We start from the raw sequence: 23,633 nt of genomic DNA on the forward strand, positions 1-23,633 counted from the left end.
ATAAATTGTAATGTTTACAATGTGTTAAAATAAATTGAAATTTAATTCCATAATTCGTTACATCAGGACGACAAAAAAGGTCTGTAATCGACAATCGCAAGTACTTACAGATAAGTAACGAAGTACAATAATTTCTTCATACTTCCTGAGATTATCTATAATTCCATATAATACTAACTGAAGTAATTAATTTATAATAAATGAATAATTGTATAGAACTTTAAAAACAAACGTTATAACCAAAAACTTATTATAATTCATTTTACTATAGAATGAAATACTATAAGACTAAATTCTATAGAAATAAAGCGATAATGAATAAATTTGCCAATATTCAAACAAAAAGTCACAGAATTATAAAGTAATTAACTGTATTATAATATTCCCTTTTGGCCGGAATTAAGGTATTCAACAAGGTCTAGCGATCAAATCGCTGTCACGCAATATTTACGGGCCGGGTTTTCAAAATTAACCTCGTAATTTTGTCAAATTGGTAAAGTTTCAAACAAACAAACGCCGCGTTAAAAAGTTTCCCAAGTTGCGAATACAGCCTTCAGGCTTCGCGTGTATCAAAGAGCTAACGACAGTGAAATATTTTAAGGTAAGTGCCTACTTAAAGTTAACAAAGAAAAACACATAAAAATATATATTCAATAGGGACCTCATCGATACCATCAAGTAGGTCGCATATGGCCTTAGAAAGGCATATACATATTAAAAATAAAGCTATTTCCAAAGATTTTTTAAAGAGTAAAACGATGGAAAGTTACTTTAAATAATATATGTAAGTGTAGGTGGATACATAAGACGAATAAATAAAGTACGTACGATTTTAATCAGTTTAATTTATATTTCTCTTAAAAAGGTTCTCTTAACTTAACTTCTTTCTCTAACGGAATTATTTTATTCCTAATCATAATTTAATGTATTTGTAGTAACTTTTACATTATTGAAATATTAATATTCACTGTATGTAGCGTAAGTATGCTGCGTTTTCTGATGAGCTAGGTAAATTTAATTGATTTATTTTTAAACAGAGAACATCTCAGAATTTAATTATTATGCATATATTCAATAAATAATTTACATTTTAAAATTGACTACGATAACTATCTGTATTATTGGATTTTATTTGCCATTTGACAGAGTCCCTTTGAAGCGGACGAAACTGATCCTGAGTAATATTAAAATAAATATTGTGTTTTATTTTAATAAATAATATGTTTTAGTGTATGCAAAGGTAGGTACTGGCGATGCTTTGCGCACTCGCATAGACTTTTTTTTGCAATCATCCAGATCTTTCATTCCAGCCACTAAACATAAACCTAAGTTTAGTAACTTTGAACAAATTAAAATAAAAAACAGAACCATGTATACCCACAATACCATTTTATTTTACATTTGAAATTAATAACACGCAGTGGTTTGAAACATCTAAATTATTGATATCATTGATTCCAGGAAAAAGGACTACCATCTAATATATCGCACACACACTCAAAGGAAAATGGATATTCGAAATATATAATTCACGAGAAATATCACTTACCTTAGTAGTAAAGAAATGCATAAATTAGATCTTTTAATCACAATATATGAAAACAGTGTTGGCAGGTCCTTTCTACAATATTATTTTACTGTATATTTACAGACGCTTTATTTAAAAACGCTTACGCTGTTCCGATTTATATTAGAAAATTACCCACAATTTTATGCCGCGGAAAGGTACAAATTAATATTTTATAGCTTGGTAAATTTATTTATTACGCTTTTTTATTAACAACGAGCTTTTAAAATTTCATCGATTTCGTACGTCGTAGACAGTAGTAAAATAATAATAAAGTAGATTACCATGTTCGATCCTAAGTAGAGCATAATCCACAGAGTGAAGGTTGTATTAACAGATTTTTGTTTTTACGAGAAGTAGATGATATTATACACATTGAAAAATAATGTGATTCCGCCGCTTGGCCATCGGGGTATAATATTCATTTTAATAGTTACTTAAGTTTAGTAAGTGCAGCTTAACGAGCTTAACTCATTTTTGGGCTGCGAGCTGTTAAGCTAGTTTTTTTATTGAAACCTTAAATATGTTCCTGATTTTGTTTCAATATATTATCACCCAATAAAATAACACAATTTCAAACGTGTTCATAAAACATCTCACTAAATACAAATACCCAGAATCTCTTGCCTATTTAGGCAACTTCTTGAAAGTTTTGCTCTTTTTTGAACATTCAATATGGATTTATTCTATGATCAACACGCCATTATGATTTCATACCGCTGTATGAAGTGTAAAGAATGAGGGACAGGGGCATAGTAATATACGTAAAAGAGTGAGTAGGGTTTGTAGTTCCACCGAACACCGCTATGAAGTCCGCATCCCTGCTACAATAGTAAGGTAGTTTTCGATTTAAAAATATCGAATATTAAAGCAGAATATACGCATATCCTGAAAGCTTTTTACAAAGGTAACTCAAATCGGTAATTCCTTGAGAAATATATTATAAATATTATATGAGTTTCCGACCTCAATGCCAGCTTCTTTAAATATTTATGAAGCCAATATGTATAAAACTCGGCAGGTACTCTATCGCTTAAAATAGAAACAGCGACAATGAACGAAACGAAAAATCACAAGATAAAACGATTTACTAGTGAATTAAATTGAAAACGTTTATTATTTATTCACAAAGCTCACGGTTTGAAATATATTAGATAGTAAAATCAAATACGTAATGTATTGAAATTATTATGAATTACTGTATGAGGATCAAGATTGCCCTAATCCTATTAGATCAGTGATAAAACAATAGTTTTTTTAGGGAATGGAATGACGCCAAAGACAAATCGCAGTAAAGGATCAATAAATATATTCACTAATTTGCTACCGAATGATTATTATATTATATTTATAATACACTATAACAGTAAACATGTAGATAATATGGACTCTAAACTAAGATGTAGCCTTACAGACGTATTCTTAAAATTTACTCGACTGACAGGGTGACAAAAAAAAAGTCCTAAAACAAATGGCCCAGTACCAAGACTTTTTGCGTAGTACACAAACCAGAAAACTACCCCGTAATTTTATTCATTGCAACTTATTTTTTATTGTAAAATATGTTAAATTACAATAAAATAATATTTTTCTTTGTGTGGTATTTAATATTTTGCATGAAAAAAATCATTCAAACTCGGCCAATCGCACTGAAATTAAAATGGCAAAAAAAAATCTTTATTTTTTCAAATATCAAAAAAGTACGCGGCTCAATTTATATGGCATTTTCTCCATAATTATTTTTTACAATATATACGTGGTGTAAGAGCTGTTTTGGCCAAATTTGAAAACAGATCCGCATTAATGTTTCCAAAATTGTTTCCTTGCATTTTGAGAGAAAACTTACTTGTCCCTATTTACTTATACATTATCAACTCGGAAGAAGTTTCGTCATACAAATACATACAAGTAACAGGCGCCATTAAGACAACTTGGATAGATATTATGGAATATTTGCATGGAGAAGATGTTTCACGAAATGATCGAAACTCGCGATTATTGCATCTCGATGAAGTTCGCAATACGACCGATAGAACTTTATCAATTAATAACATTCGAGTGGAGAAACTTCCAAATCAAATTCTCATACTGAGATAAAATAAATAAAATAGCTACGAACATTGTTTGCTTTCACGAAGCGAGAGTCAATAAAGAATTTAAAATGCGAATTCTGAAACGAAATTTTTTTGCAATGCGAAATGATACGCAAAAAACAACGTATCAAATAATACGTATTCACTTTATAAGCCATTATATCTGAATATGACAAGCAAAATATTGCATATTACATAATATATTATGTTAAGTAGTTTATGGTGGTGATTGAAGATGCCGATAATATACAATATCATTTGGGATTTATTATGTCGGTTGAAAGGGAGGAAGTTCTCATGTCAGTCCAACCCTCAGTTGGACAGCTTGGCTATTACTACATTGTTTCTAGAACGGACAATCCATCAGCTTTAAAAAGCGAGCGAGAATAGCTCTTCTTATTGTGGGGTACATCACACATAGTTAAGGCAGCTTAAAAATTACCAATGACTTGCATAAACACTTAGATATGAAAAAATAAACTTGTATATTAAAAGAAATATCAAATACGGACGATAGAAACAAATGGTTTTTCTTTTGATGTAGGTACTTTAAATCTTATAAATTGAATACATTATTATTAATTAAACAAATTTAATAGGAAACGAATTCTACACGTTCATAATTATAACTTCTACAGAAAGTAGATCAACTTATGTGGCTTTACCCCAATGCCACATATTAATATAATAATATTGTTTCTTATTGTAGTAGTGTCTAATTATTATTAGGTAGGATCCCATTTTTCAATAGAGAAAAATATTCGGTACTGTTCGGTTATACCGGAGGCAGCGGAAAACGCATTTTGAAAATAGCCGATAAACTGAATTATTTGTTAGGTTAACCTAACCAAACCTAACCTAACCTAACCTAACCTAACCTAACCTAACCTAACCTAACCCAACCTAACCGAACCTAAACTAACCCAAACTAACAAATAATCCAGTTTATCGGCTATTTTCAAAATGCGTTTTCCGCTGCCTCCGGTATAACCGAACAGTACCAAATATTCTAATTTTAAAATATGGAAATATTTCACGATCCATTACAGACCTACAAACTTACCTGTAGAATGGCCAAAAATGGAACTACGAACTACCACAGGATGCCATTTTGAAAATTTCATTCGAATGTCAGATTTTGTACAGTTACGAGTCTTGATTGGGTAGTTTTCGACAGTGGCTCTTCCATCCCATTCTTCAGATAAGTTTGTAGGCCTGTACTTCGCCTACAAACAACTTCTAAGTTTTCTATTTTAATCGTTTTTAGCAACCTGAGCTTTGTCTTTACTTAGTACTAATGTTTTCACGATATATTAAAGTATTAATGTTGTATATAAACGTTAAGTAACTATATCATTTTTATGCCATTGGTGAGTGTTGACGACGACACCTGGGTCGCAAGCAAATGAAAAAGTACACACCTGAAATAAATTAGAGTATAATCAGCTGATGGTATTAATTTTCAATTACTTAAAATATTTAATTCAATAAAAGAAATATTTATTTTTCTTATTAGGAAATTGCCCTAAACAACATCCTTATGATTTATTATATCGAGTAGCAACACTTGAATGAGCACCGGTTAAATCTTCCATCATAAACCTATTACGGAAATTAATCAAACGATAATGCCCGTACAAAACTAATTATGATTAGATTCTACAGTAGGCACTCCCTTAAAGACTATCGATTCAGTTCCCTTGCTTCGTAGCATCTCCGCCTAAAATATTAATACAATCTCAGCATTTCTACACTGATTGGATTTGCCCGATAACATTGGAAGGAAACGATACGAAATCTCATTTTTATATTGCTTTGCGCACCACGTGAATAAGAGATAATATAATTTGGAGACTGGCAAAGAAGGTAGACATTCTCTTTCTATAATATGTACACGAAGATGAAACGTCAGTCTCAATAGAGGGAATAAGGAGAGGCAAACATTCTGCAAACTAACCACAGACATACTGGAGTGCCTTGGTTCAAGAACGCCGGATGCAATATTTACTAGGTAGGTACTTATATAAATATGAGAACATTCTGCAATTGCATAACGCAGAGTAATTTCTGCGCTGCAGATGCTGGATTATTTTTGAAGTACGCCTTTTCTGCAACAGGAATGGAAAAATATAAGTATAATATTTATAAAGCTGCAGAAACGAAGAAAAAGATTACCCTGTCATATAATATTAAAAAAGAAAATTATAAACAGAAATATTACGGATACGTTGAAAACAAATATTTTAAAAAATACGCAGATAATTATTAACTCAACTCGCGTTTACGAGGTAAAATAAAAATGTTAATAATATCGTAGAATTAACAAAAAGAATGTTTAAAAACTATCGTAAATATCTTTAATCCAGTGATATTATGATTACTCATCTTTACCAGGTGTTTGCTCTAACTAAGGAGCTTTCAAACCAAGATCAGTGGTTATAAAGATAGTATTTAGAGATAAATACAATATTAAAAAATACTCTCGATATCTCGACTCAGCATTAATTTGGCGTATTATAAGTTACACAGTTATGATAGTTCTGATCAACGCACAAAACTGTTTTCTTTTATTCAATTTTTATACATTTATGTAAGCTAAGAGTTTTTTGACTACTGATTATTCTATAAAATCATTTAAAACTAGTCTATCAAAGAAAATAATAAAAACTCTTTTACATTTTATCAAGTCCCAATGATACAGGTACAGGATACAAAATACTGTATTATATCTGAACAGAAAGGTAGCTATTTTTCTCAGAAAAGGTTTTAGACACCTGACAAATATCTGTAAGAATCGACCTTAATGAAATGTAATTGAAATGACTTCAGGTTGAAGTACATACTATATGCATTTATAAGACATTTAACGTTGGGGTACAGACGCGTAGGGTAGAAAAAACGACAAATTAGTGCAATTTTAAATTTAACATTTGCAGCACTGACTACAAGTAGAGATCATATTTTCCGTCACTTTCAGCAATATTTATCTGTTTATAATGAAAGAATAAAATTTATATATTACGAGTATTATGATTATGGCAGACTAAAATTTTGATGTCATTTTATTTTTTGCACACTTTTGCATACGTCAATGCGATATCCCACTATAAAATATGGATACATAATATAAATATTTTATTATGTACTGATTTGGCGTGATATTTGTTCTGTGGATATAACATGTACCTACATAATATTATGTAAAGTTCGATATATTTGTGACTGTTTTATTTATTGTCATATAAAGGTTGTCGACCCACTCCAGTGGCTGACGCTCGTTTGTTGACAATAAGGTTCTAGAGCGGCGCAGTCCCACGTGTGACTATTTTGCTGATTGGATTGAGGGTGAAAACAACCCTGAGGCAACAACTACTAGATATTGAATAAGTGCGGATATAGTCCCACAAGCCGCACGCCTCTGTTGCGAATTCGCCTTCACAAAAAATATGTAGCAACCAAATAATATGCATTACTTTTTGATTTGATTTTTTTCCGAAAACGTAATACGGAAATAGAAGGCGTTTATATCTCTCCGATGCTACGTTTCGATTGAGAAATTTGAAAAATCAGAGAGAACCAGCAATATTTATTTTGATTAATATTAAACAGCATGTTTTTTCATATGTACCTACTTGTTAATTAAACCGGCGCACTAGACGCAAAGTGGTTTGGAAACATTACAAAAAAACCAAACATAATTTACTTCTACATTCTAAGGTTATGGACTATGGTTGGTTGCGTTAGTTATTGGTTTGATTTTAGGTGCCAAATTAGCACATGGCAAAACGCCAAATCAGTTTGAGTTGATTGGAGCCGGACTCGTCCAGAGGTACCGTTTAAAAATATATAATTGGCACCTATATTTATAACAGAAAGGAAGAAAAACATATTACATCCATTTACCAAATATTGTTATTATATACGTAGGGATAAGCCACGAAGGAGGTGACACTATCAGTAAATTTAGATGTGATAAGTCATTAATTGGTAAAACGCATTCGCCGGAATATTATTATGAATGCCGGTTCGAGTCCCGCTCGGTAAATCTATTGTTTTCTGGGATACTGTAAATTATATAATATTCGATACCAAATGCTACATTCTTAAATATCGTGTATTGTTCATTGATAAAGAAAGTTTTATTATCTCAAACATATTTATAGACAGCAAGTTTACAACTTTTGAATCAACATTAGGTACCCCAAGCTGATATTATTATATAAAAAGAGTTTTAAAATTAATATATATGTAAAAACTACACGTTAAACTCACTTATCACTTATATAGCATGAATATAAGAACGTGAAAAATATTTATATTATTTTTTTAAACTAGAATTTAAAATTTATATAAAATCAACATAACTGTTACATTTGTACTCTTAATCCCTCAGTAAATTAGCGGTTTCTATCTTTCTACTGATACATACTAACACTTTTGCTTGTTATCGCGAGGGATGGTTTCCAATCTTGGTGTCTTAATGAATTTGAATTTACACGCGCCTGTCAATTACCTACGTGGTCGGAGCCATGGTGTATTCTGGATCGGAACCGTTTCCTCGTGTCAAGCCACCATCATATCAGGCACCATTAGCGAGGGGTGCAAGATCAGTAAATGCGCTACCTAAAGACATAGACATTTTCAATGATGCACTTTGCATTTTGTTTTTGAAACTTTGTTTTTCTGTATAAAAATGCATGTTTTTTGTTTTCAAAATTTTTATTTTTCTGTATTAAATTGTACTTAAGTATATTTTTTTGTTTTTATTGTTATTATTATTTTCTATATTCTCTTCTTCTGTCTTGTGAGGGTAATATTTGTTATAATGTAAATCTCATGTTGTATACATCTTTAATTTAGATTTGTTATATTCACAATGTTTTGTTTTCTTAAATAAATAATATATAAAGCTCTAGTCTATAGAGAATATATTATCAATTAAAATTTTTGATTTCAACAATACCAGCGTTTTATATACTTAGCTGCTTATGTATAAAAAAGATTGATGTTTCCCTAATGAAACATGGCTTTTCCACTTCAATATTTTCCCAATCAATTCGAACGTTTCGTATTAATTGCGCCAAAGCGCTTATTTCGCGTAAGCAATAATCGTTAGTTGGCCGTCCGCAGAGTCCCTGAAACAAATGTTCACCGCGGAAAGCATTTTATTATAATGAGGGGGGGAGGGGTTAGTAAATGGGTGGCTCAAGAAAAGAATTGAAATTAACCACAGGTGCTTATCCCGGACGAAAACGTGAGTACCACTGTCGGAGAAAATATAAATTAAGGTATTCGGTTAATCGGAAAATGTCAGCGAGGAACGGAAAGCAATTTATCACGCGAGGAAATGTAGAATTACGACGCTCTTCCACGGATAAAAACACTCGGAGAATGTAGAAAACATAACGATTTATAAATACCACTTCTCCGAAAAACACGGCCGGCAGGGATATTTTTTCTCCTATTAATACAACTTTTTTCTCGGCGAGAGTTATCTCGTGATAGTGACATTTCAGATTCCTTGGAAAGTATTTCTTTGTCCGTTTTTGTTGGAGTCTTAGTGGGTACGTTAATTAATCGTTGAAAGAAGGGATGCGTATAGACTGTCGTAATTTAATTTACGATGTTCACATTATATCGGTTCATTGATAAATTCGCTCTATAATCTTGTGTAGATTTTGACTAATTCCATGAAATCTCCACACGCCTGCCTTTTACGTTACTTTTATTTACACTTAGTTCTACAATTTTAAAACCCAGTGCAGTGGCGTCTCTTTTAACGTTGTCAAGCCACCTCAACTTGAGTCATCAATTTTTCTTTTCCCCCCCGGATTTGTTGTTATTAGTTTTTGGGCTGTGTTTTCTCCATTTTTGCAATACCATAATATAATCGTCCCATATTAACAAATTGCGTTGTTTTTATTATTATTAATGCATGTTAAAGTACATATTATGTAATTATCGAAAGCACCACAGTCATTAACATTTATTTAAGTTTATCCAATATTTATCCACACTCAAGACTTGAATCTTGTTATAACCTCACACAGAAGGTAACCCATTTATTTTTGTGTTCACTACAAGCGATAGTCTTAGTTGTACTACTGCTTCATAAATATAGTTAGTTAAATCTATAATTGAAATTTTATATCATCAATCCGGATCGATTTACTAATGGAGAAAAATCACCGACGATATGAATCACGTGGATGTATTACACGCAAGGCTACAGATCTTCAAACGTCGATAAAATAAAAATTACTGTTTTAGCACTTTATATTTAAAATCTTCTTCTTCATTGGATCTCCAAGACTAAAGATTGTGACGAGGATGATTTATCTGTCTGACACCATTCTATGATAAATAAATTAAACAAATCTGACATCTAGTTGACGTAATTAAGGATAGGCATTACTATGAAAAGTATATATATATATATATATATATATATATAAAAGAAACCCACTGAAAACACATAATTTTTATAATTTAATGTTCAAATTTAATAATAAATATAAGTAAATAAAACATAAATCTATCGGAATTGCGTGTGTGCCTGGGGTCTGTAGAAGGTCGTAGGACAATCAACAGGCGTGTTTTTCGCGGTAAGAAAACATTTTCGTGTAGAGAAAAGTAATCTATTTCAAAACGATTGGAATATTAATTAAAAACAGTAAGGCAATTAATATTCAGAGGGAGAATGCTTGGTCTTCGGAAAATATAAAATAACGAGTCCGGTTAATTAGAGAATGTCAGCAAGAAATTAAAAGCAATTTATCAAACTGACTGATGAAGAAAGTTCCAGAATCTCGACCATATTGTTTTACCATTTAAGGATAAAATCTTTCGTATAATTTTTGCATAAATTATTGCAAGGTCACAACTTGTTCAGCGAAGTGGAAATCGTATGATAGAAAATTAATGATAAGGCTTGATAGTAAAGAGAAAACTTTCTCTACGTAAATACGAACTTATATTTTATAAGGTAACGTTTTGCGCATATATACGTATGTATAATATCCGATAGCAATGTTACAAACACCTAGCGACCATAATAAGAGCTTTTCATTATATGTCAAGTATACTGAAAATTTTGATTGCAATACTTTCCCGTTACATTTCGCAACGCAGTTGTCGATCAAAATACTTCAGAAACATCGTTATTATAAAATCATACGTAGTTTTCTTTGCACTGAGTGTGATTCCAACTCACATCTTTCCCTTTTAAGACGATGCATCTATCCATAAAGCTACCGTCATTTTTACTAATACTTGCTAATAAATTTACGCTACGTAGCTATCTGAAGTATTTAAAATTCCGAAAAGAAATGGTAGGTACCTATTTTCAAATTTAATTTAAAGAAATAATTTATAGCTGGCCTGAGTAATTAAAATTTTAAATTATGGCGTCATTGAATTTAGGTAAAACATATTATTGTCGAAAGTTCACCTCATAATAATTGGTACTGAGTTAATCCGGCGTAATTAAACATATGTTATCTTAAACTAGTACTCGTAGGAGCTGCTACACCACACTCATCTACATGACTGACCCATAAAATGTCAAAGAAACTAGAAAAAAGGTAGTTAATTAAATGGACGTAAATAAAATTTAAATCACGTTTTCAAAAATGATTTTTTTGTAAAAAAGTATTTATTATACATTAATTTAGTAGTTAAAATATAACATAATTCAGATTTTTAGATCATTTTAGTGCGACGTTATCAAGTACCTAACACAAAAATTAACTTTAATATTATTGATAAAAAATACATATTCTTATAATATTGTGTGCTGTTATTAGTTTACAAGTCTTATTATTTGATTTTATACGTATCATTATTAATAAGTTATAATGTGTATAAAAGCTGTGATGACCGAGCGGTAATGTGTCCATTTATAATGTCATTTAGAATCCCGGTTCTGCAAAATTTATTCAATATGTGTTTGGACCCAGAGCATAGGCATAATAAGTTGAGAAAAATGGTAAAAATAATTTCTCGTTTAAAACAAAAAACCGGTTAAAACAATCTACAGGCCCATAAGATCCTTTGTAGGATCGAACATGATGAATAATTTATTGGTATAAAAGGTGTGAACATTGGTCAGCAGGTCTTCCGCGAATCACTATGTTAGAGATACTAATATCGTCCACCCTTTCCAAGTATGCATTCTAAACATTCTTCGTTTTCTTTCCCGAAAATTACTAAGATCTGTTTATTTCTTATGATATCTGAGGGCTTCGTGTATGCTGCATGTAAGTGTCCTCATTTTTCGGGCTTGCAAAATACAATTAGGATAGTTGATCAAAGGCATGCTATAAAAATCATATTTTGCAGTAACAACACGCACGTCTTTGTTTTTAGCAATTGCAAATAAATTCACATGTATTTTTTGTGGGTATTAAATTAAGATGATTTTGCACATAAAAGCACACTGAGTTACGGAGTGATCATTATGAAAGCTTGTCAGTCATATTACTAACATAATAAGCTGATATATGTATGCTATTATATAAAGCACAATGGATTATCGCGATAGTATATTGCATTAGTAATCAAATCACTAATCAGGCACGAGATACCTCTAATTTACTGAATATAGATTCCCGTGCATTGTTATCAAAACACGAAGATAACAATGATTGCGATTATTTAGTCCGAACAATACATACAGGCTGTAAAGCCATGATAAGAGGATTCATTAAACAATGCAATTACCTGTATAAAAGATAAGCGTATTACTTTACAGGTATTATAGGCGAAGCGATTATCTCTATATATATAAAAATCTCGTGTCACGATGTTTGTGGTCGAACTCCTCCGAAATGGCTCGACCGATTTTTATGAATTTTTTTATGTATATTTGTTAGGTATGAGAATAGGTCAACAAGTATATTTCATACCGCTAGGTGATTAGGGTATCTCTATCCAGAAAAAAATTCTTTTATTTTTTTGACATTTTTTTTTTGTATTTTTTTTTATTATTTGGCATAAAAAATACTTATAACCCCAAATTTTTATTCTCCTACCCCCACCCTCCCATTTTTTAATCGCGATTTTATTATTTTTGTATGAACAAATTTAACCGTCGTTCGTATTTCAAACAGAACGAAATTATTTATGTTGTTTAATGAAAGATGGCGCTACGTCCGAGAAGAATTCAAGAGAAGCGTCGCGTCATTTTGACATTTCATTCGGCATATCACAACGCAGTGCGTGCAAAATTTTGTACAATTTATTTTAATTTATCTATTTTTATGTGAGTGTATCAAAGTCACAATGCCAGCAAGACGCAAGGGGGGCCATTTGGGCCGTCGAACGAATAAAACAACAAATATGCAAAATAGTAGAGCAGAAAGAACAGACGAACAAATCCAACAAGATAACAAAAATGTGCGTGTAAGCATGTCACAATTGCGTGCATCTTAATCACAAGAGGCACGAGCTGAACGAAATCAACAACGACAATTGGAACGGAGCCAAGCGCGCCGGTTCATAGTTAAAATACGCAGAGCAAATGACCGACAACGCCAACAAGTACATCGAACATTAACATCCGCTTCGTTCCTTCGTCTCGCATTCGAGTACGAGCCAGATATTGAATATTCCGCTCATCCGAAAGTGCTGATTGGTGCTATGGACAAAGAATGTCCCCATTGTCATGCGCTCAAATTCAAACATGAGTCAGCCGGGATGTGTTGCGCATTAGGAAAAGTGCAACTACCAGAAATTGAGATACCACCAGAACCATTGAACGGCTTGCTCATCGGCATGGTTCCAGATTCAAACCTGTTCCTAAAGTCCATTCGCACATTCAATTCATGCTTCCAAATGACTTCGTTCGGAGCAACAGAAATAGTTCACAATACTGCGGCAAATGGTCAACAATTCCATTCTACGTTCAAAATCAAAGGCCAAGTATACCACAAAGTAGGCTCATTGCTGCCAATGCCAAACGAACCACATAAATTTTTACAAATCTACTTCATGGGCGGTAAGGACATCAATCATGTGGATGCACGTTGTGGCTACAATAGCCTCAATTCGCCTAATGCCAGGCGCATCGTCGGCGAACTGGACGCCCTGTTGAATGAGTACAATGAATTATTGAAATTCTTCAAAGCACACATGCACGAATTGCAAAGTGACAATCACGCCATTGTCATCAATACTGATAAAACACCAGCTGGAGAGCACGTGCGTCGATTCAATGTGCCTGTTGTTGACGACATTGCTGGAATCATGGTTGGCGACCGCACATCGACGCGAAAAATCGTGATTCGAAGAAGAAACAATAATCTGGAGTTCATCGCTGACACACACCGTTCATATGACGCTCTCCAATATCCGCTAATTTTCTGGAAGGGACAAGACGGATATTGCATAAACATTAAACAACGAGATCCTGTCACAGGTAATTCATTCATTATGAACATCATTACTCATTTTGAATTGAGAAAATGAATGGTTGATGTTTTTATCGGCGGTCATCGTCTACAGCGCTCTATTCCTCTTTCTGTCATAGATCCCATCCCCACACACTTACGATACATTCGTTATTTTTTATTTAACAACCAAAATATTCACTAGAAATAATTTATATGGCAGAACAACGTTTGCCTGGTCAGCTAGTAATAATATATAAAGCAAATATCGAGTGAATATTGGTAAATAAATAATTCGTAGGGGTGAAACTATGAAGGTGTGTTATAAACACGTGTATTTTGAGCATTTGGCTGATTGTGTATTATTTTACTACCTGTAAGATAAATGCCCCCATTATTGATGTACAACACACATGGAATAGGTGGCTAGTAAATTAATCGACATACACGTGTTTACCTACAGTTTGTGGTTTAACGGCTGGATTAAATATAACTATTTCCTTATTTATTAAATATTTGAATCAAGTACATATTAATAAGTGTATGTCATGCTGTTTAATATATAAACATTGTATAATAATATTATATAGAAAATAAAAATCATAATATATATAATATGTATTATACAAAAATATAAAAATAATAACTAATATTATATAAACTACATATAAAAAGAAAGAAAAGGAAGAAAATACAATCATAGATCGATATATATACAGAATAGATATAATCATAGGTTATAATATATACATTAGATTTAGTCAATTCACTGTTATCTACTTTTTTGTTTGTAAGAAATAAAAGGCTTTTTTAATTTTTATTTATTTATATGTCATGCTGTACCTGTGCCATTGTAAAAGCGGTACGGAATCAATGCCGCAGTTTCGTGTTTATGCTAATTCGGAATCAATAGAAGTGAAATATGTCAAACCAAATATTTGTCAGATATTGATAATTTTAATAGATATGATACAAGTATCGACACTTTTGTCCCGATACAACATCAATAATGGTCGATTTTTGAAACCTCTTCATGGACCAAAAGTAATTCGATAACCTTTTGTCTTGATTTTTTTTAGATAGGTCATATACCCCGTTTACACGTGCATGGATTTACTGCCGACAGTACGTATTATCGCGGCCATAACAAGAAAATGCACGTGTCATGTATTATAATGTAAGTTGCAAGATTGCATGCACGAATCAAAAACGTTCGGAAGCTTCAGAATTTTCACGCGACAGTTGATTTCTTCGATATCTGCGCCTGCGCAGACCCATTTTGTGATTAACCGATTTTCACGACCTGTCAAATAGTAGCATATAATGAAAACACCGCGTCTCGCTTAGGTACTCTTGAAGGATGAGATTGGCGAGACAGTCAGCACCTTTACGTGTAAACAGTTACTATCGCGATATTTTAAAATACACACTATAGCTGCAAGTCAATCCATGCATGTGTACAGGGGCTATTATGGACATTCGATACGATAATAATATCAATACTCTTTTTTCGATACGATACCGTTATCGAGTACTACATATCAATACTTTCATTTTCGTTAAGTCATCTCTACACACAATTGACAATGACGATAAGAAAACATATACAAATATATTTATTATGTAATTAATAGAGTTAAATTTTAAGTGATCCAAAGTTCTCAGAGGCCAATAAATAAGTTAGGTTATAACTAAATAAATAATAACGAGACAAAGTTAATTTAGTCAGTTTATAAATACATATATGCTGTAAATAGATGTAGTTCCAGATACGTAGATAGAGAAACAGTTTTCCTCGTAGAAAAATGTTACATGAAAAAAATATATAAAAAATACGCTCTTTTTTACTTTGTCATTTATTACAGCGAATCTTGTATGTAAAAAAGAATCTGTTTGGATTGAAAATAGTAGTGCAAAAAAGGTTGTTGGGAAAAATCGTAAAAATCGGACCGTGCCTGGGGGGACACTAAACGAAAATGAAACATAACCCCCCGTCATTTTTGACGGGTAATATAACATAATACAGTGGTTTATTGAGAATGAACAAGAGGTAACAACCGGTCATCAAAATAAGCCAGTTATTCCATAAAGAATTTTAATGGTTGCATGGAAGCAATATTACACCGGACAATGTAAATTAATAAAACCCAACGAATAATGACAGAATAATGCACACAAGGTATATTTCAATCATTTGAATCTTAAATTAATTTTGCTTTTAAACTATCATTCTATGTTTTTAATGAGTAAGTACCTAATGTTTGTGATTCAGATAAATTTTAGGAATAATAACTTATACGCTATAGATAGTTATCAAAAAATAATAATATCGACTGACTACTTAATGAAATTTGAATTTAAATTCTAATTGATTAAGTTTTGTACTTTTATATTTCAGTCGTTTTTACGACCAGGATTCATGCATCATGCACACTCACTAATAGCAAATACACACTGACACAAAATACAGCATAATTCTCGTTTATATAACAAATTATAATGTACAATAAAATAACATTAACCAATTATCACTAAGTCTTAGTAAAGAAGCAAGTATAAAAAATAATGTAGTAGGATATTTAAAGTGTTCTGAATAACCGTACCTAGTATATTAGATACCCACTGTTAATACCCTCAGTAGTCTATTAAAAAGTCATAAATAATGTTAAGGTATAATCATTGATAGATAAATTAAATGCATCTACAGTAGATGCATTTAATTTATCTATAATTTATCTACACAGTAACTGTGGTACAAATGTCAGGCTTTAAGAAGGTATACGATATTAGACCTAGTGATATCTCTATTAGCGGAGTCAAACTACTACACTGTGGGTCTTTCAAATTTTCTTCTTCCGTCCGGGTTTGCTAAATCACTAAAATGTTTGAAGGCGGCATTTTAGCATCCTTACAACATGATCCGCCCACCGTGAGCGTGCATCAGCGAACATACTTTCATTCCTTTCGATTATATCAAGAGTACTCTCCATATTTTTTGTGACTGCCAATCGGCGAATTGAAATCGCAACGACCGGTGTAATATGGACATCAATAAACTAGTATACGACCAACACGTTTACGAGCGAAAGTAGGTATAGGTACTTGCTAGACAAGAGCAGAGATCTTGTTCTATGAAAAGGTTTGCAAAAAGAAGAAAGAGAAGAGGCTCGCGTAATGGAGAAACGCACTTGTGTTTATTCTATGAATGAGTAGGTAATTCTCTAAGGGAAAGGAATAGAGTGTGACATATTATTATTGTATATCATACTATACGTGAGTAAGAGGATTCTAGACATTTTTGAGATGACGTGAGTCGGGGATTGTATAGGAAAAATGGGATGAGAAATATGTTTCATACTTAGGTAGGTAGGTACATTGCAATGGTTACAGCTAATATATCAAATAAAAAATATATCGGTCAATTACATTTTTTACAAAAACCCACAGGTGCATCTAGCAAAATATGTTTAATAGATTAAAGATATTTTGTATTATTGTGATATTTTGTTGTTTTTGTTGTTGATGTAGGTAATAACATTGGTGTTTATGTTATCTGCAGAGCTAGTAGAGCTCATCGCTCCATTTCTATAAGCAGAGTTGTTAACGACATGCCATACTGTTTGAGAGGTGTTGCTATCACATATACAGCAGTCATCGTCTCTAAATTTGAATCTGTTTACATATGATGACGATAGGGTTGCCCACCCTGGTTTTATTCCATTTACCGATTGTAAAAAGCAACGGGGAAGTTTTTTTGGATTTAATGTATATATTTTTAAATAAATGATATTACCCACTCGCGGACGTCAGTGTGCGAAATAATTAATGAGAGGGTTCAAAAGCCACACAAAATGTACCGATAAGAATAACATATAAGCGTTTTATACATTTTGTTTTTGAGTGTATCAAGATAGAAAATCTTTGTCCAGAGGCTGCAGAAACGAGAGATATTTTTTTAGCTGCACGTTTATACACTGTTAATACATTTATATAAGATTAGTGATTATCAAAACAAAGTAAGAAAATATTTTACTTATATTTAGTAAGCACATGCTATTATATTTGCAGGTTACATTGTCATACATACACGAAGACGCTTTGATGTTTGGCTGAGCTATAAACATATCAAGATTAAGTAATTGATAATTTTGACTTCCTAAATTTTCAAGGAATCTTCGACCATAATAAATCAGAGATTGACAAATAAGAGCTGTTTTAATAGCATTATTTAGAGATTTTATTAACATTTTTGGAGTTTCATTTTTTCTAATATTTGCACCTTTACCACACTTGGGGTGTTCTACGACCCACGACATAAAATGCAAACAGAGAACGAGTAATAGGTAATCAGAATATTAATTACCCTTTCTCACCGCATTAATAAACTAGCCACAAATGTTATTTACTCCACTGTATCACAAGTTGTAACCCCATTATTTTTGTTCAGCGAACGTGGCGAGGCAGTTAGTGTACCCATACGGCATAAACAGATTATTTTGTGAATCAAAAAAAATATTAACTTAACTATACGATATTATATATATCGTTCATAGTAATGTCAATTATGCACACAAAGAGGAGGAAAAAAAATATTGCCACTATAAAAGTGCCTACGCTAGTTGAAAAGTTTTACGTTATTTCAATGGAGAAAAATTTTGATGAGAATATAAAAAAACCTTACATTTCCGAAGTCGACTATTTAGTTTAGAGGAACACGAAGCAAAATGGTCTCAAAAAACATTTTCTCTTTGAAGCCGAGCCCAAAACCATTTTTTTAGTTTTGTATTCCGGGCGAAAAATAGGCGCCTTAACTTACAAAGGGGCGCGCATTACATGATCATTTTCGTTTATATCAAGCCAGAATGCTTATCCGGCGCAACACGAGATACACGGGCCATATTTATTAGCAATAACCTAGATTCGCTTCTGGGCCGCTGTTTATTTCTTTCTGGGCGGAAGTGTCGGAAAGCGGCAAGTAAACAGGTGGGCGGGGAAAGTCTCGTGAGCATTCGCAACACTGAAGTTATGACGTGTGACGCACCCCACGGGCCGCCTAGCGCCATAAAATGCTGCTACGGAATGATTTAGGTGCTCGAAAAAAAGTGTTTACCTTTTTATCTCGTCTCAAAACACAACATGCGTATTATTCATTCATGATAAAATATTGAACATATTCACCATATATATATATTGAGGCTGACAAGCCAAAGAGGCGTAAGGGTTATTTAGGCGAAAATTAGTTATTTATGGCACTATACTGTATACAATGAAATCTCCACCAGGTCAAAAATACGTCGGCAAGATGAGTTACGTGAGGAAATTACAACTTTTTTTTTCTTACTTCAGTTAGTAGAAAAAGAAGAAAAGAAAAACCAATAAAATATATTATTGTTCATAATATATAAATTGGCAATTTGTTGCTTCCGCCGTTTTGGATTTGATATTTTGGAGCACATTTAGGCGCCTGAATAGTACTTCATAAGTCGCCTCCCGTTGTGCCTAAAGCGCAATGACGTAGCCACACTAGACTGACGTGTCGTGTCGTGATGCATCAGAAGCACATCGGAAGCCTATATTTTGTATGAAGGCGTGCACACTATTCTGACGCCAGTATTTTTCAAAATATAGGCTTTCGATGTGCTTCTGATGCATCACGACACAACACGTCAGTCTAGTATGAATCTGGCGTAAAGTGTTCATGGGATGTGTTCTACCAGTGCGTTTAAAACACGGATTGACGTGGAATGGTGGAAAGACCACAAAAGAAACCAATGGATAAGGAGGCAGATAAGAGTATACAAAGTTCGGCAGATGTATGAGGAAGCCAATAACGAGGGACTGAAAGAAGTGGAAGAGGTTATTTATATATATATATTTTAAATCAATGAGATTTATTTTAAAACGAGAGACAAAGTCAAAAATTATATACCCTAGTTCTATAGAGAAGCAACTCAAAATTTCAAGGTTTTGTGTTAATAATGTCATTCGATGTAGAAAGGTAAAGGTTGAGAAAGACCTTACAAAAACTATAACAATGGATTTGAGAGTACGGGTCATTACTCAGAAGAGAGAAAGCACGTCTTGCGGAAGATACATACCCTTCGGAAAGCAACGTTAAAAACACCATTTGCAGGTGTTTTGAAATAATATGTCAGAAAATATTACTGTTTAAACTGGGTAAAGCTGAAATTGTACAGTGGTCGCCCCCTATTATATTTATCTGGTGACACTATACAATACTGGTATGATTTGTGATAGGTACCGATCTGTTTTTAACGTTGAGATGTAAGTTTGAAAAAATAATACATGAAGAAACTTATTTTTAATAACGTGATTATTTGCAATGTTTACATGGAAAATCTAAGAAAACAAATATTCCATAGACAAACAGCTAATTTGCATTAATTTTCCGATCAATGACATTAATACATTATTATACATTTTGAAGTGAGACGATAAATTATGCATTGAACAATTAAGCCTACAGTTGGAATTAGTAAACAAACATGTCTGCTAAATTTTAAACAGTTATCACGTAGTCGCCCGTACAGTGGATGTTGCCAATAACTATGAGGTCTGCTACAAAATTAATATTTGCCAGAATGTGCATTGTGAACACTGTTAGGCGAGACATTAAAATAATATATTTAAAATGCAATTTAAAATAATATTTGGTGCAAATAAAGACGCCCATGTTTAATCAATACGACTGGTAATGACGATTGTGTTAATCACAATACTGTAGTGATGATGTTCAGACGGTACGCCCGAACAAGTCGTCAAAACTTAAGTCGACTTGCGAACCGTTTGTAAAACTATCACAACAGTATGTGCAGAAAAGTGATAATATCATTTCGAGAACAAAAACATATTATTACTGCACTTAGCTGGGATATTTAATATATTATGTAAAATTTTTATAAATCCTTGTGGTTCTTAGTGAAATGTAACTCTATGTTCAGGGTAGTAGGTGCATAGTCATGGCTGGAGTGATATAATTATTAAAATAATTAATCTTAATTCGCAACAAAACATCTGCATTTAAGTTTGAATATAAATATAAAGAATATACATACTATTTCGAGAGTTATTGTACAATCTGAGCAATATATTATGCTATAATATTCGCTAATTACGATTTTCAATCACTTAAGTATAATTGAATAATTTTGAATGGCGCCTGAATATTTAAATACATGCGATATAATAACGAATGAAATAACGAATAAAATTAAATGAATTAACTGCATATTTCCAAATATTCTATGATTATAATAAGCTTTCTACTATTAAATCATATATGTAATTTTAAATAAACGGGTGGTGTACCATTGCTGTGCATATATTTATTGTAGTTTCGATTTGGATTACAAAGATGCTAACAAGTGACATAATTACTAGGGATTTAAATCCCGGATACAATTTTAAATCTTAGTGTATCGGTGGTATTCCTATTCTAGATTGGATCTTCCACGATTGATGAATACAGTGTAATGTTTTCACAAAAAAACCGAGTAATTGTGGAGTCAGCAATTATTTAGAGGAATTCCATTTTATGATAATATAATTTACTTATAATATTTTATGTTAAACAATGTTAAGGTGCCATCCATATAATTATGATGTGAAGTAATGTTGTCTGTAAATATTAGAAATAACATTGCAATAACCATATCATAAAAAATATATATTAAAGTCATTTTGCCATAAATATTTAACGAAAATGAGTACAATCGCAATTTATATAAATTTTAATCATGTTTTAATTAAAAACGTGTCATACATAATAATTTATTACAAAAAGAACAAAAAACTTTACAAAGTGTGTAATATTATTTTTATTTAATAACTTCATTGCACTTTTGTTTCGTCTCTTGAGAAAATACTGAATAGTAATACTATTTAATAGTGTTATAATGTAAATTTACATGTACACATCGTTCAATAAATTTATTCATTCATAGTAAATATATTTAAACAATTGCCTACATGAATAAAACATATATTAAAAGCGTAGCAGTAAACCAATCAGTCTGTGATAATACGTTAAGCTCAAATTACACTGGTAGACTAGTAGAGCCAATCAGATCTAACGACTCACACCGATCTTCTGCTCCGTTCGTTCCCAAACGTTATGTCACTTTGGATCGTTCTATAGTGTCGTGACCAAAATAGAATAATTCCTATTTTTCGTGAATAATGATAGTTGGATCAACAATAACCGAGATCATACAGTAATCATCGACTCAACTGTCATGAATCGTCGATCAAGTCGTGAGCGAAAAAAAAATTGACCACGACTCGAGCGAAAGATCCAAAGATGAGAAAGGAGACGATCAGGACAGGCGATTGGCGTGAGGATCTGTCAGTATAATTAGGCCTTTACGAAACCTCTACAATTTGGTATTCGCTCACCAGATAGATAATAATATTATATTAACACGAAGTTTTTTTATGTGATTCTAAAAAGAACTAAAGGTGGGAACATAATAATATAACGTATGTTAGTAGGTAGCTGTAATAATTAGCTGTACATTTAATTAAAATATCAATTATGTAGCTTTAGTATTTTCTTTCGAATATGAAGTTCCAGGATAATGAGAGTTTTGTAAAAAAATAATGCTTAATTCATATACATATTGAATATTTTACACATGAAATGAAAAGTATAAATTAATTTTAAATGAAACAATAAAATACCTGTGAATCATAGATGGGTTTACTGAAGCACTGGCCTAATTTGAGCATGAACATTTTTCTTTCGTTTTAATATATAATAAATTTAATAATATATAACATTAACTTTTGAAAAATAAATAATGTAAGCATATATTATATTTCAATATAATTATAGATATTGTTTTAAAGATCGCCACAAAGGTGACCCACCGCGTCGAAAATACAAGAAATAATGAAACAAACTTATTAACACACCTAACTGTTTTATTTGTATGGAATGATTTAAGCAAATGATTTTTAATTAAACATTGAATATATTATGTTCATCAAACAAATAAAATGTAGTTTCATTACGGCTGTGCACACATATGGGGGATCAAGTATTTTTAGACATTTCTTTTTGATTGATGTATGTAAACCGAATGATATATATTTTATTAAATATTTTATATAAATTTGTACCTACGGAAAATTATAATATAATTTTATCGTCGAAAACATTTAGGAATTTCAAATATTTTACCAAGAGTATAAAACTACGGTAGTAAAAACACCAAACAATATGAGGAAAATATGAAAAATGCAGTATGTACCTATCTCGTAAATGTAATATTATTATGTGCAAACATATGGCGAAAAATGGTAAGACAGTGCTATAATTCACCAGTGGAATTCTTTGTGTATAGTTTATTTTTTTTAAGCATATATAACTTATAATTATTAACTATTTCTTTTATTCAACGAATAATTCATATTGGTGAATTATTCGTTATAAAAAATAAATAGTTAATAAAAATTATTAGCAAGTTCGAGTAAGTTACAACATAAACTATTGGAGAGATCCGTGAAATCGGTTAGTAATTAAAGTAGTAAGTACCTACATTGATTAAATAAACCAAAACCGAT

The 23,633-nt window shown here is 31.9% G+C and overlaps 1 protein-coding gene across 2 annotated transcripts in view; it reads right to left on the reverse strand.

The window, feature by feature from the left end:
* Tpst (tyrosylprotein sulfotransferase) overlaps window positions 1-23,633 on the reverse strand; it is a 588,562-nt gene that overhangs the window by 140,655 nt on the left and 424,274 nt on the right. Inside the window, exon 1 of one of the 2 annotated variants that reach the window (XM_085958008.1) lies at window positions 22,749-22,936. The exons of the other annotated variant lie outside the window; for it this stretch is intronic. Coding sequence (XP_085814134.1) covers window positions 22,749-22,802 — 54 coding nt within the window. The 5' untranslated portion in view covers window positions 22,803-22,936. Of the gene's footprint in view, window positions 1-22,748; window positions 22,937-23,633 lie in introns of those variants that run through there. 2 annotated transcript variants of the gene reach the window in all.

This window comes from Rhyacophila brunnea, unplaced genomic scaffold (assembly GCF_057557595.1).
Source record: "Rhyacophila brunnea isolate RB1 unplaced genomic scaffold, BYU_Rbru_1.0 scaffold_7, whole genome shotgun sequence".
NCBI lineage: Eukaryota > Metazoa > Arthropoda > Insecta > Trichoptera > Rhyacophilidae > Rhyacophila > Rhyacophila brunnea.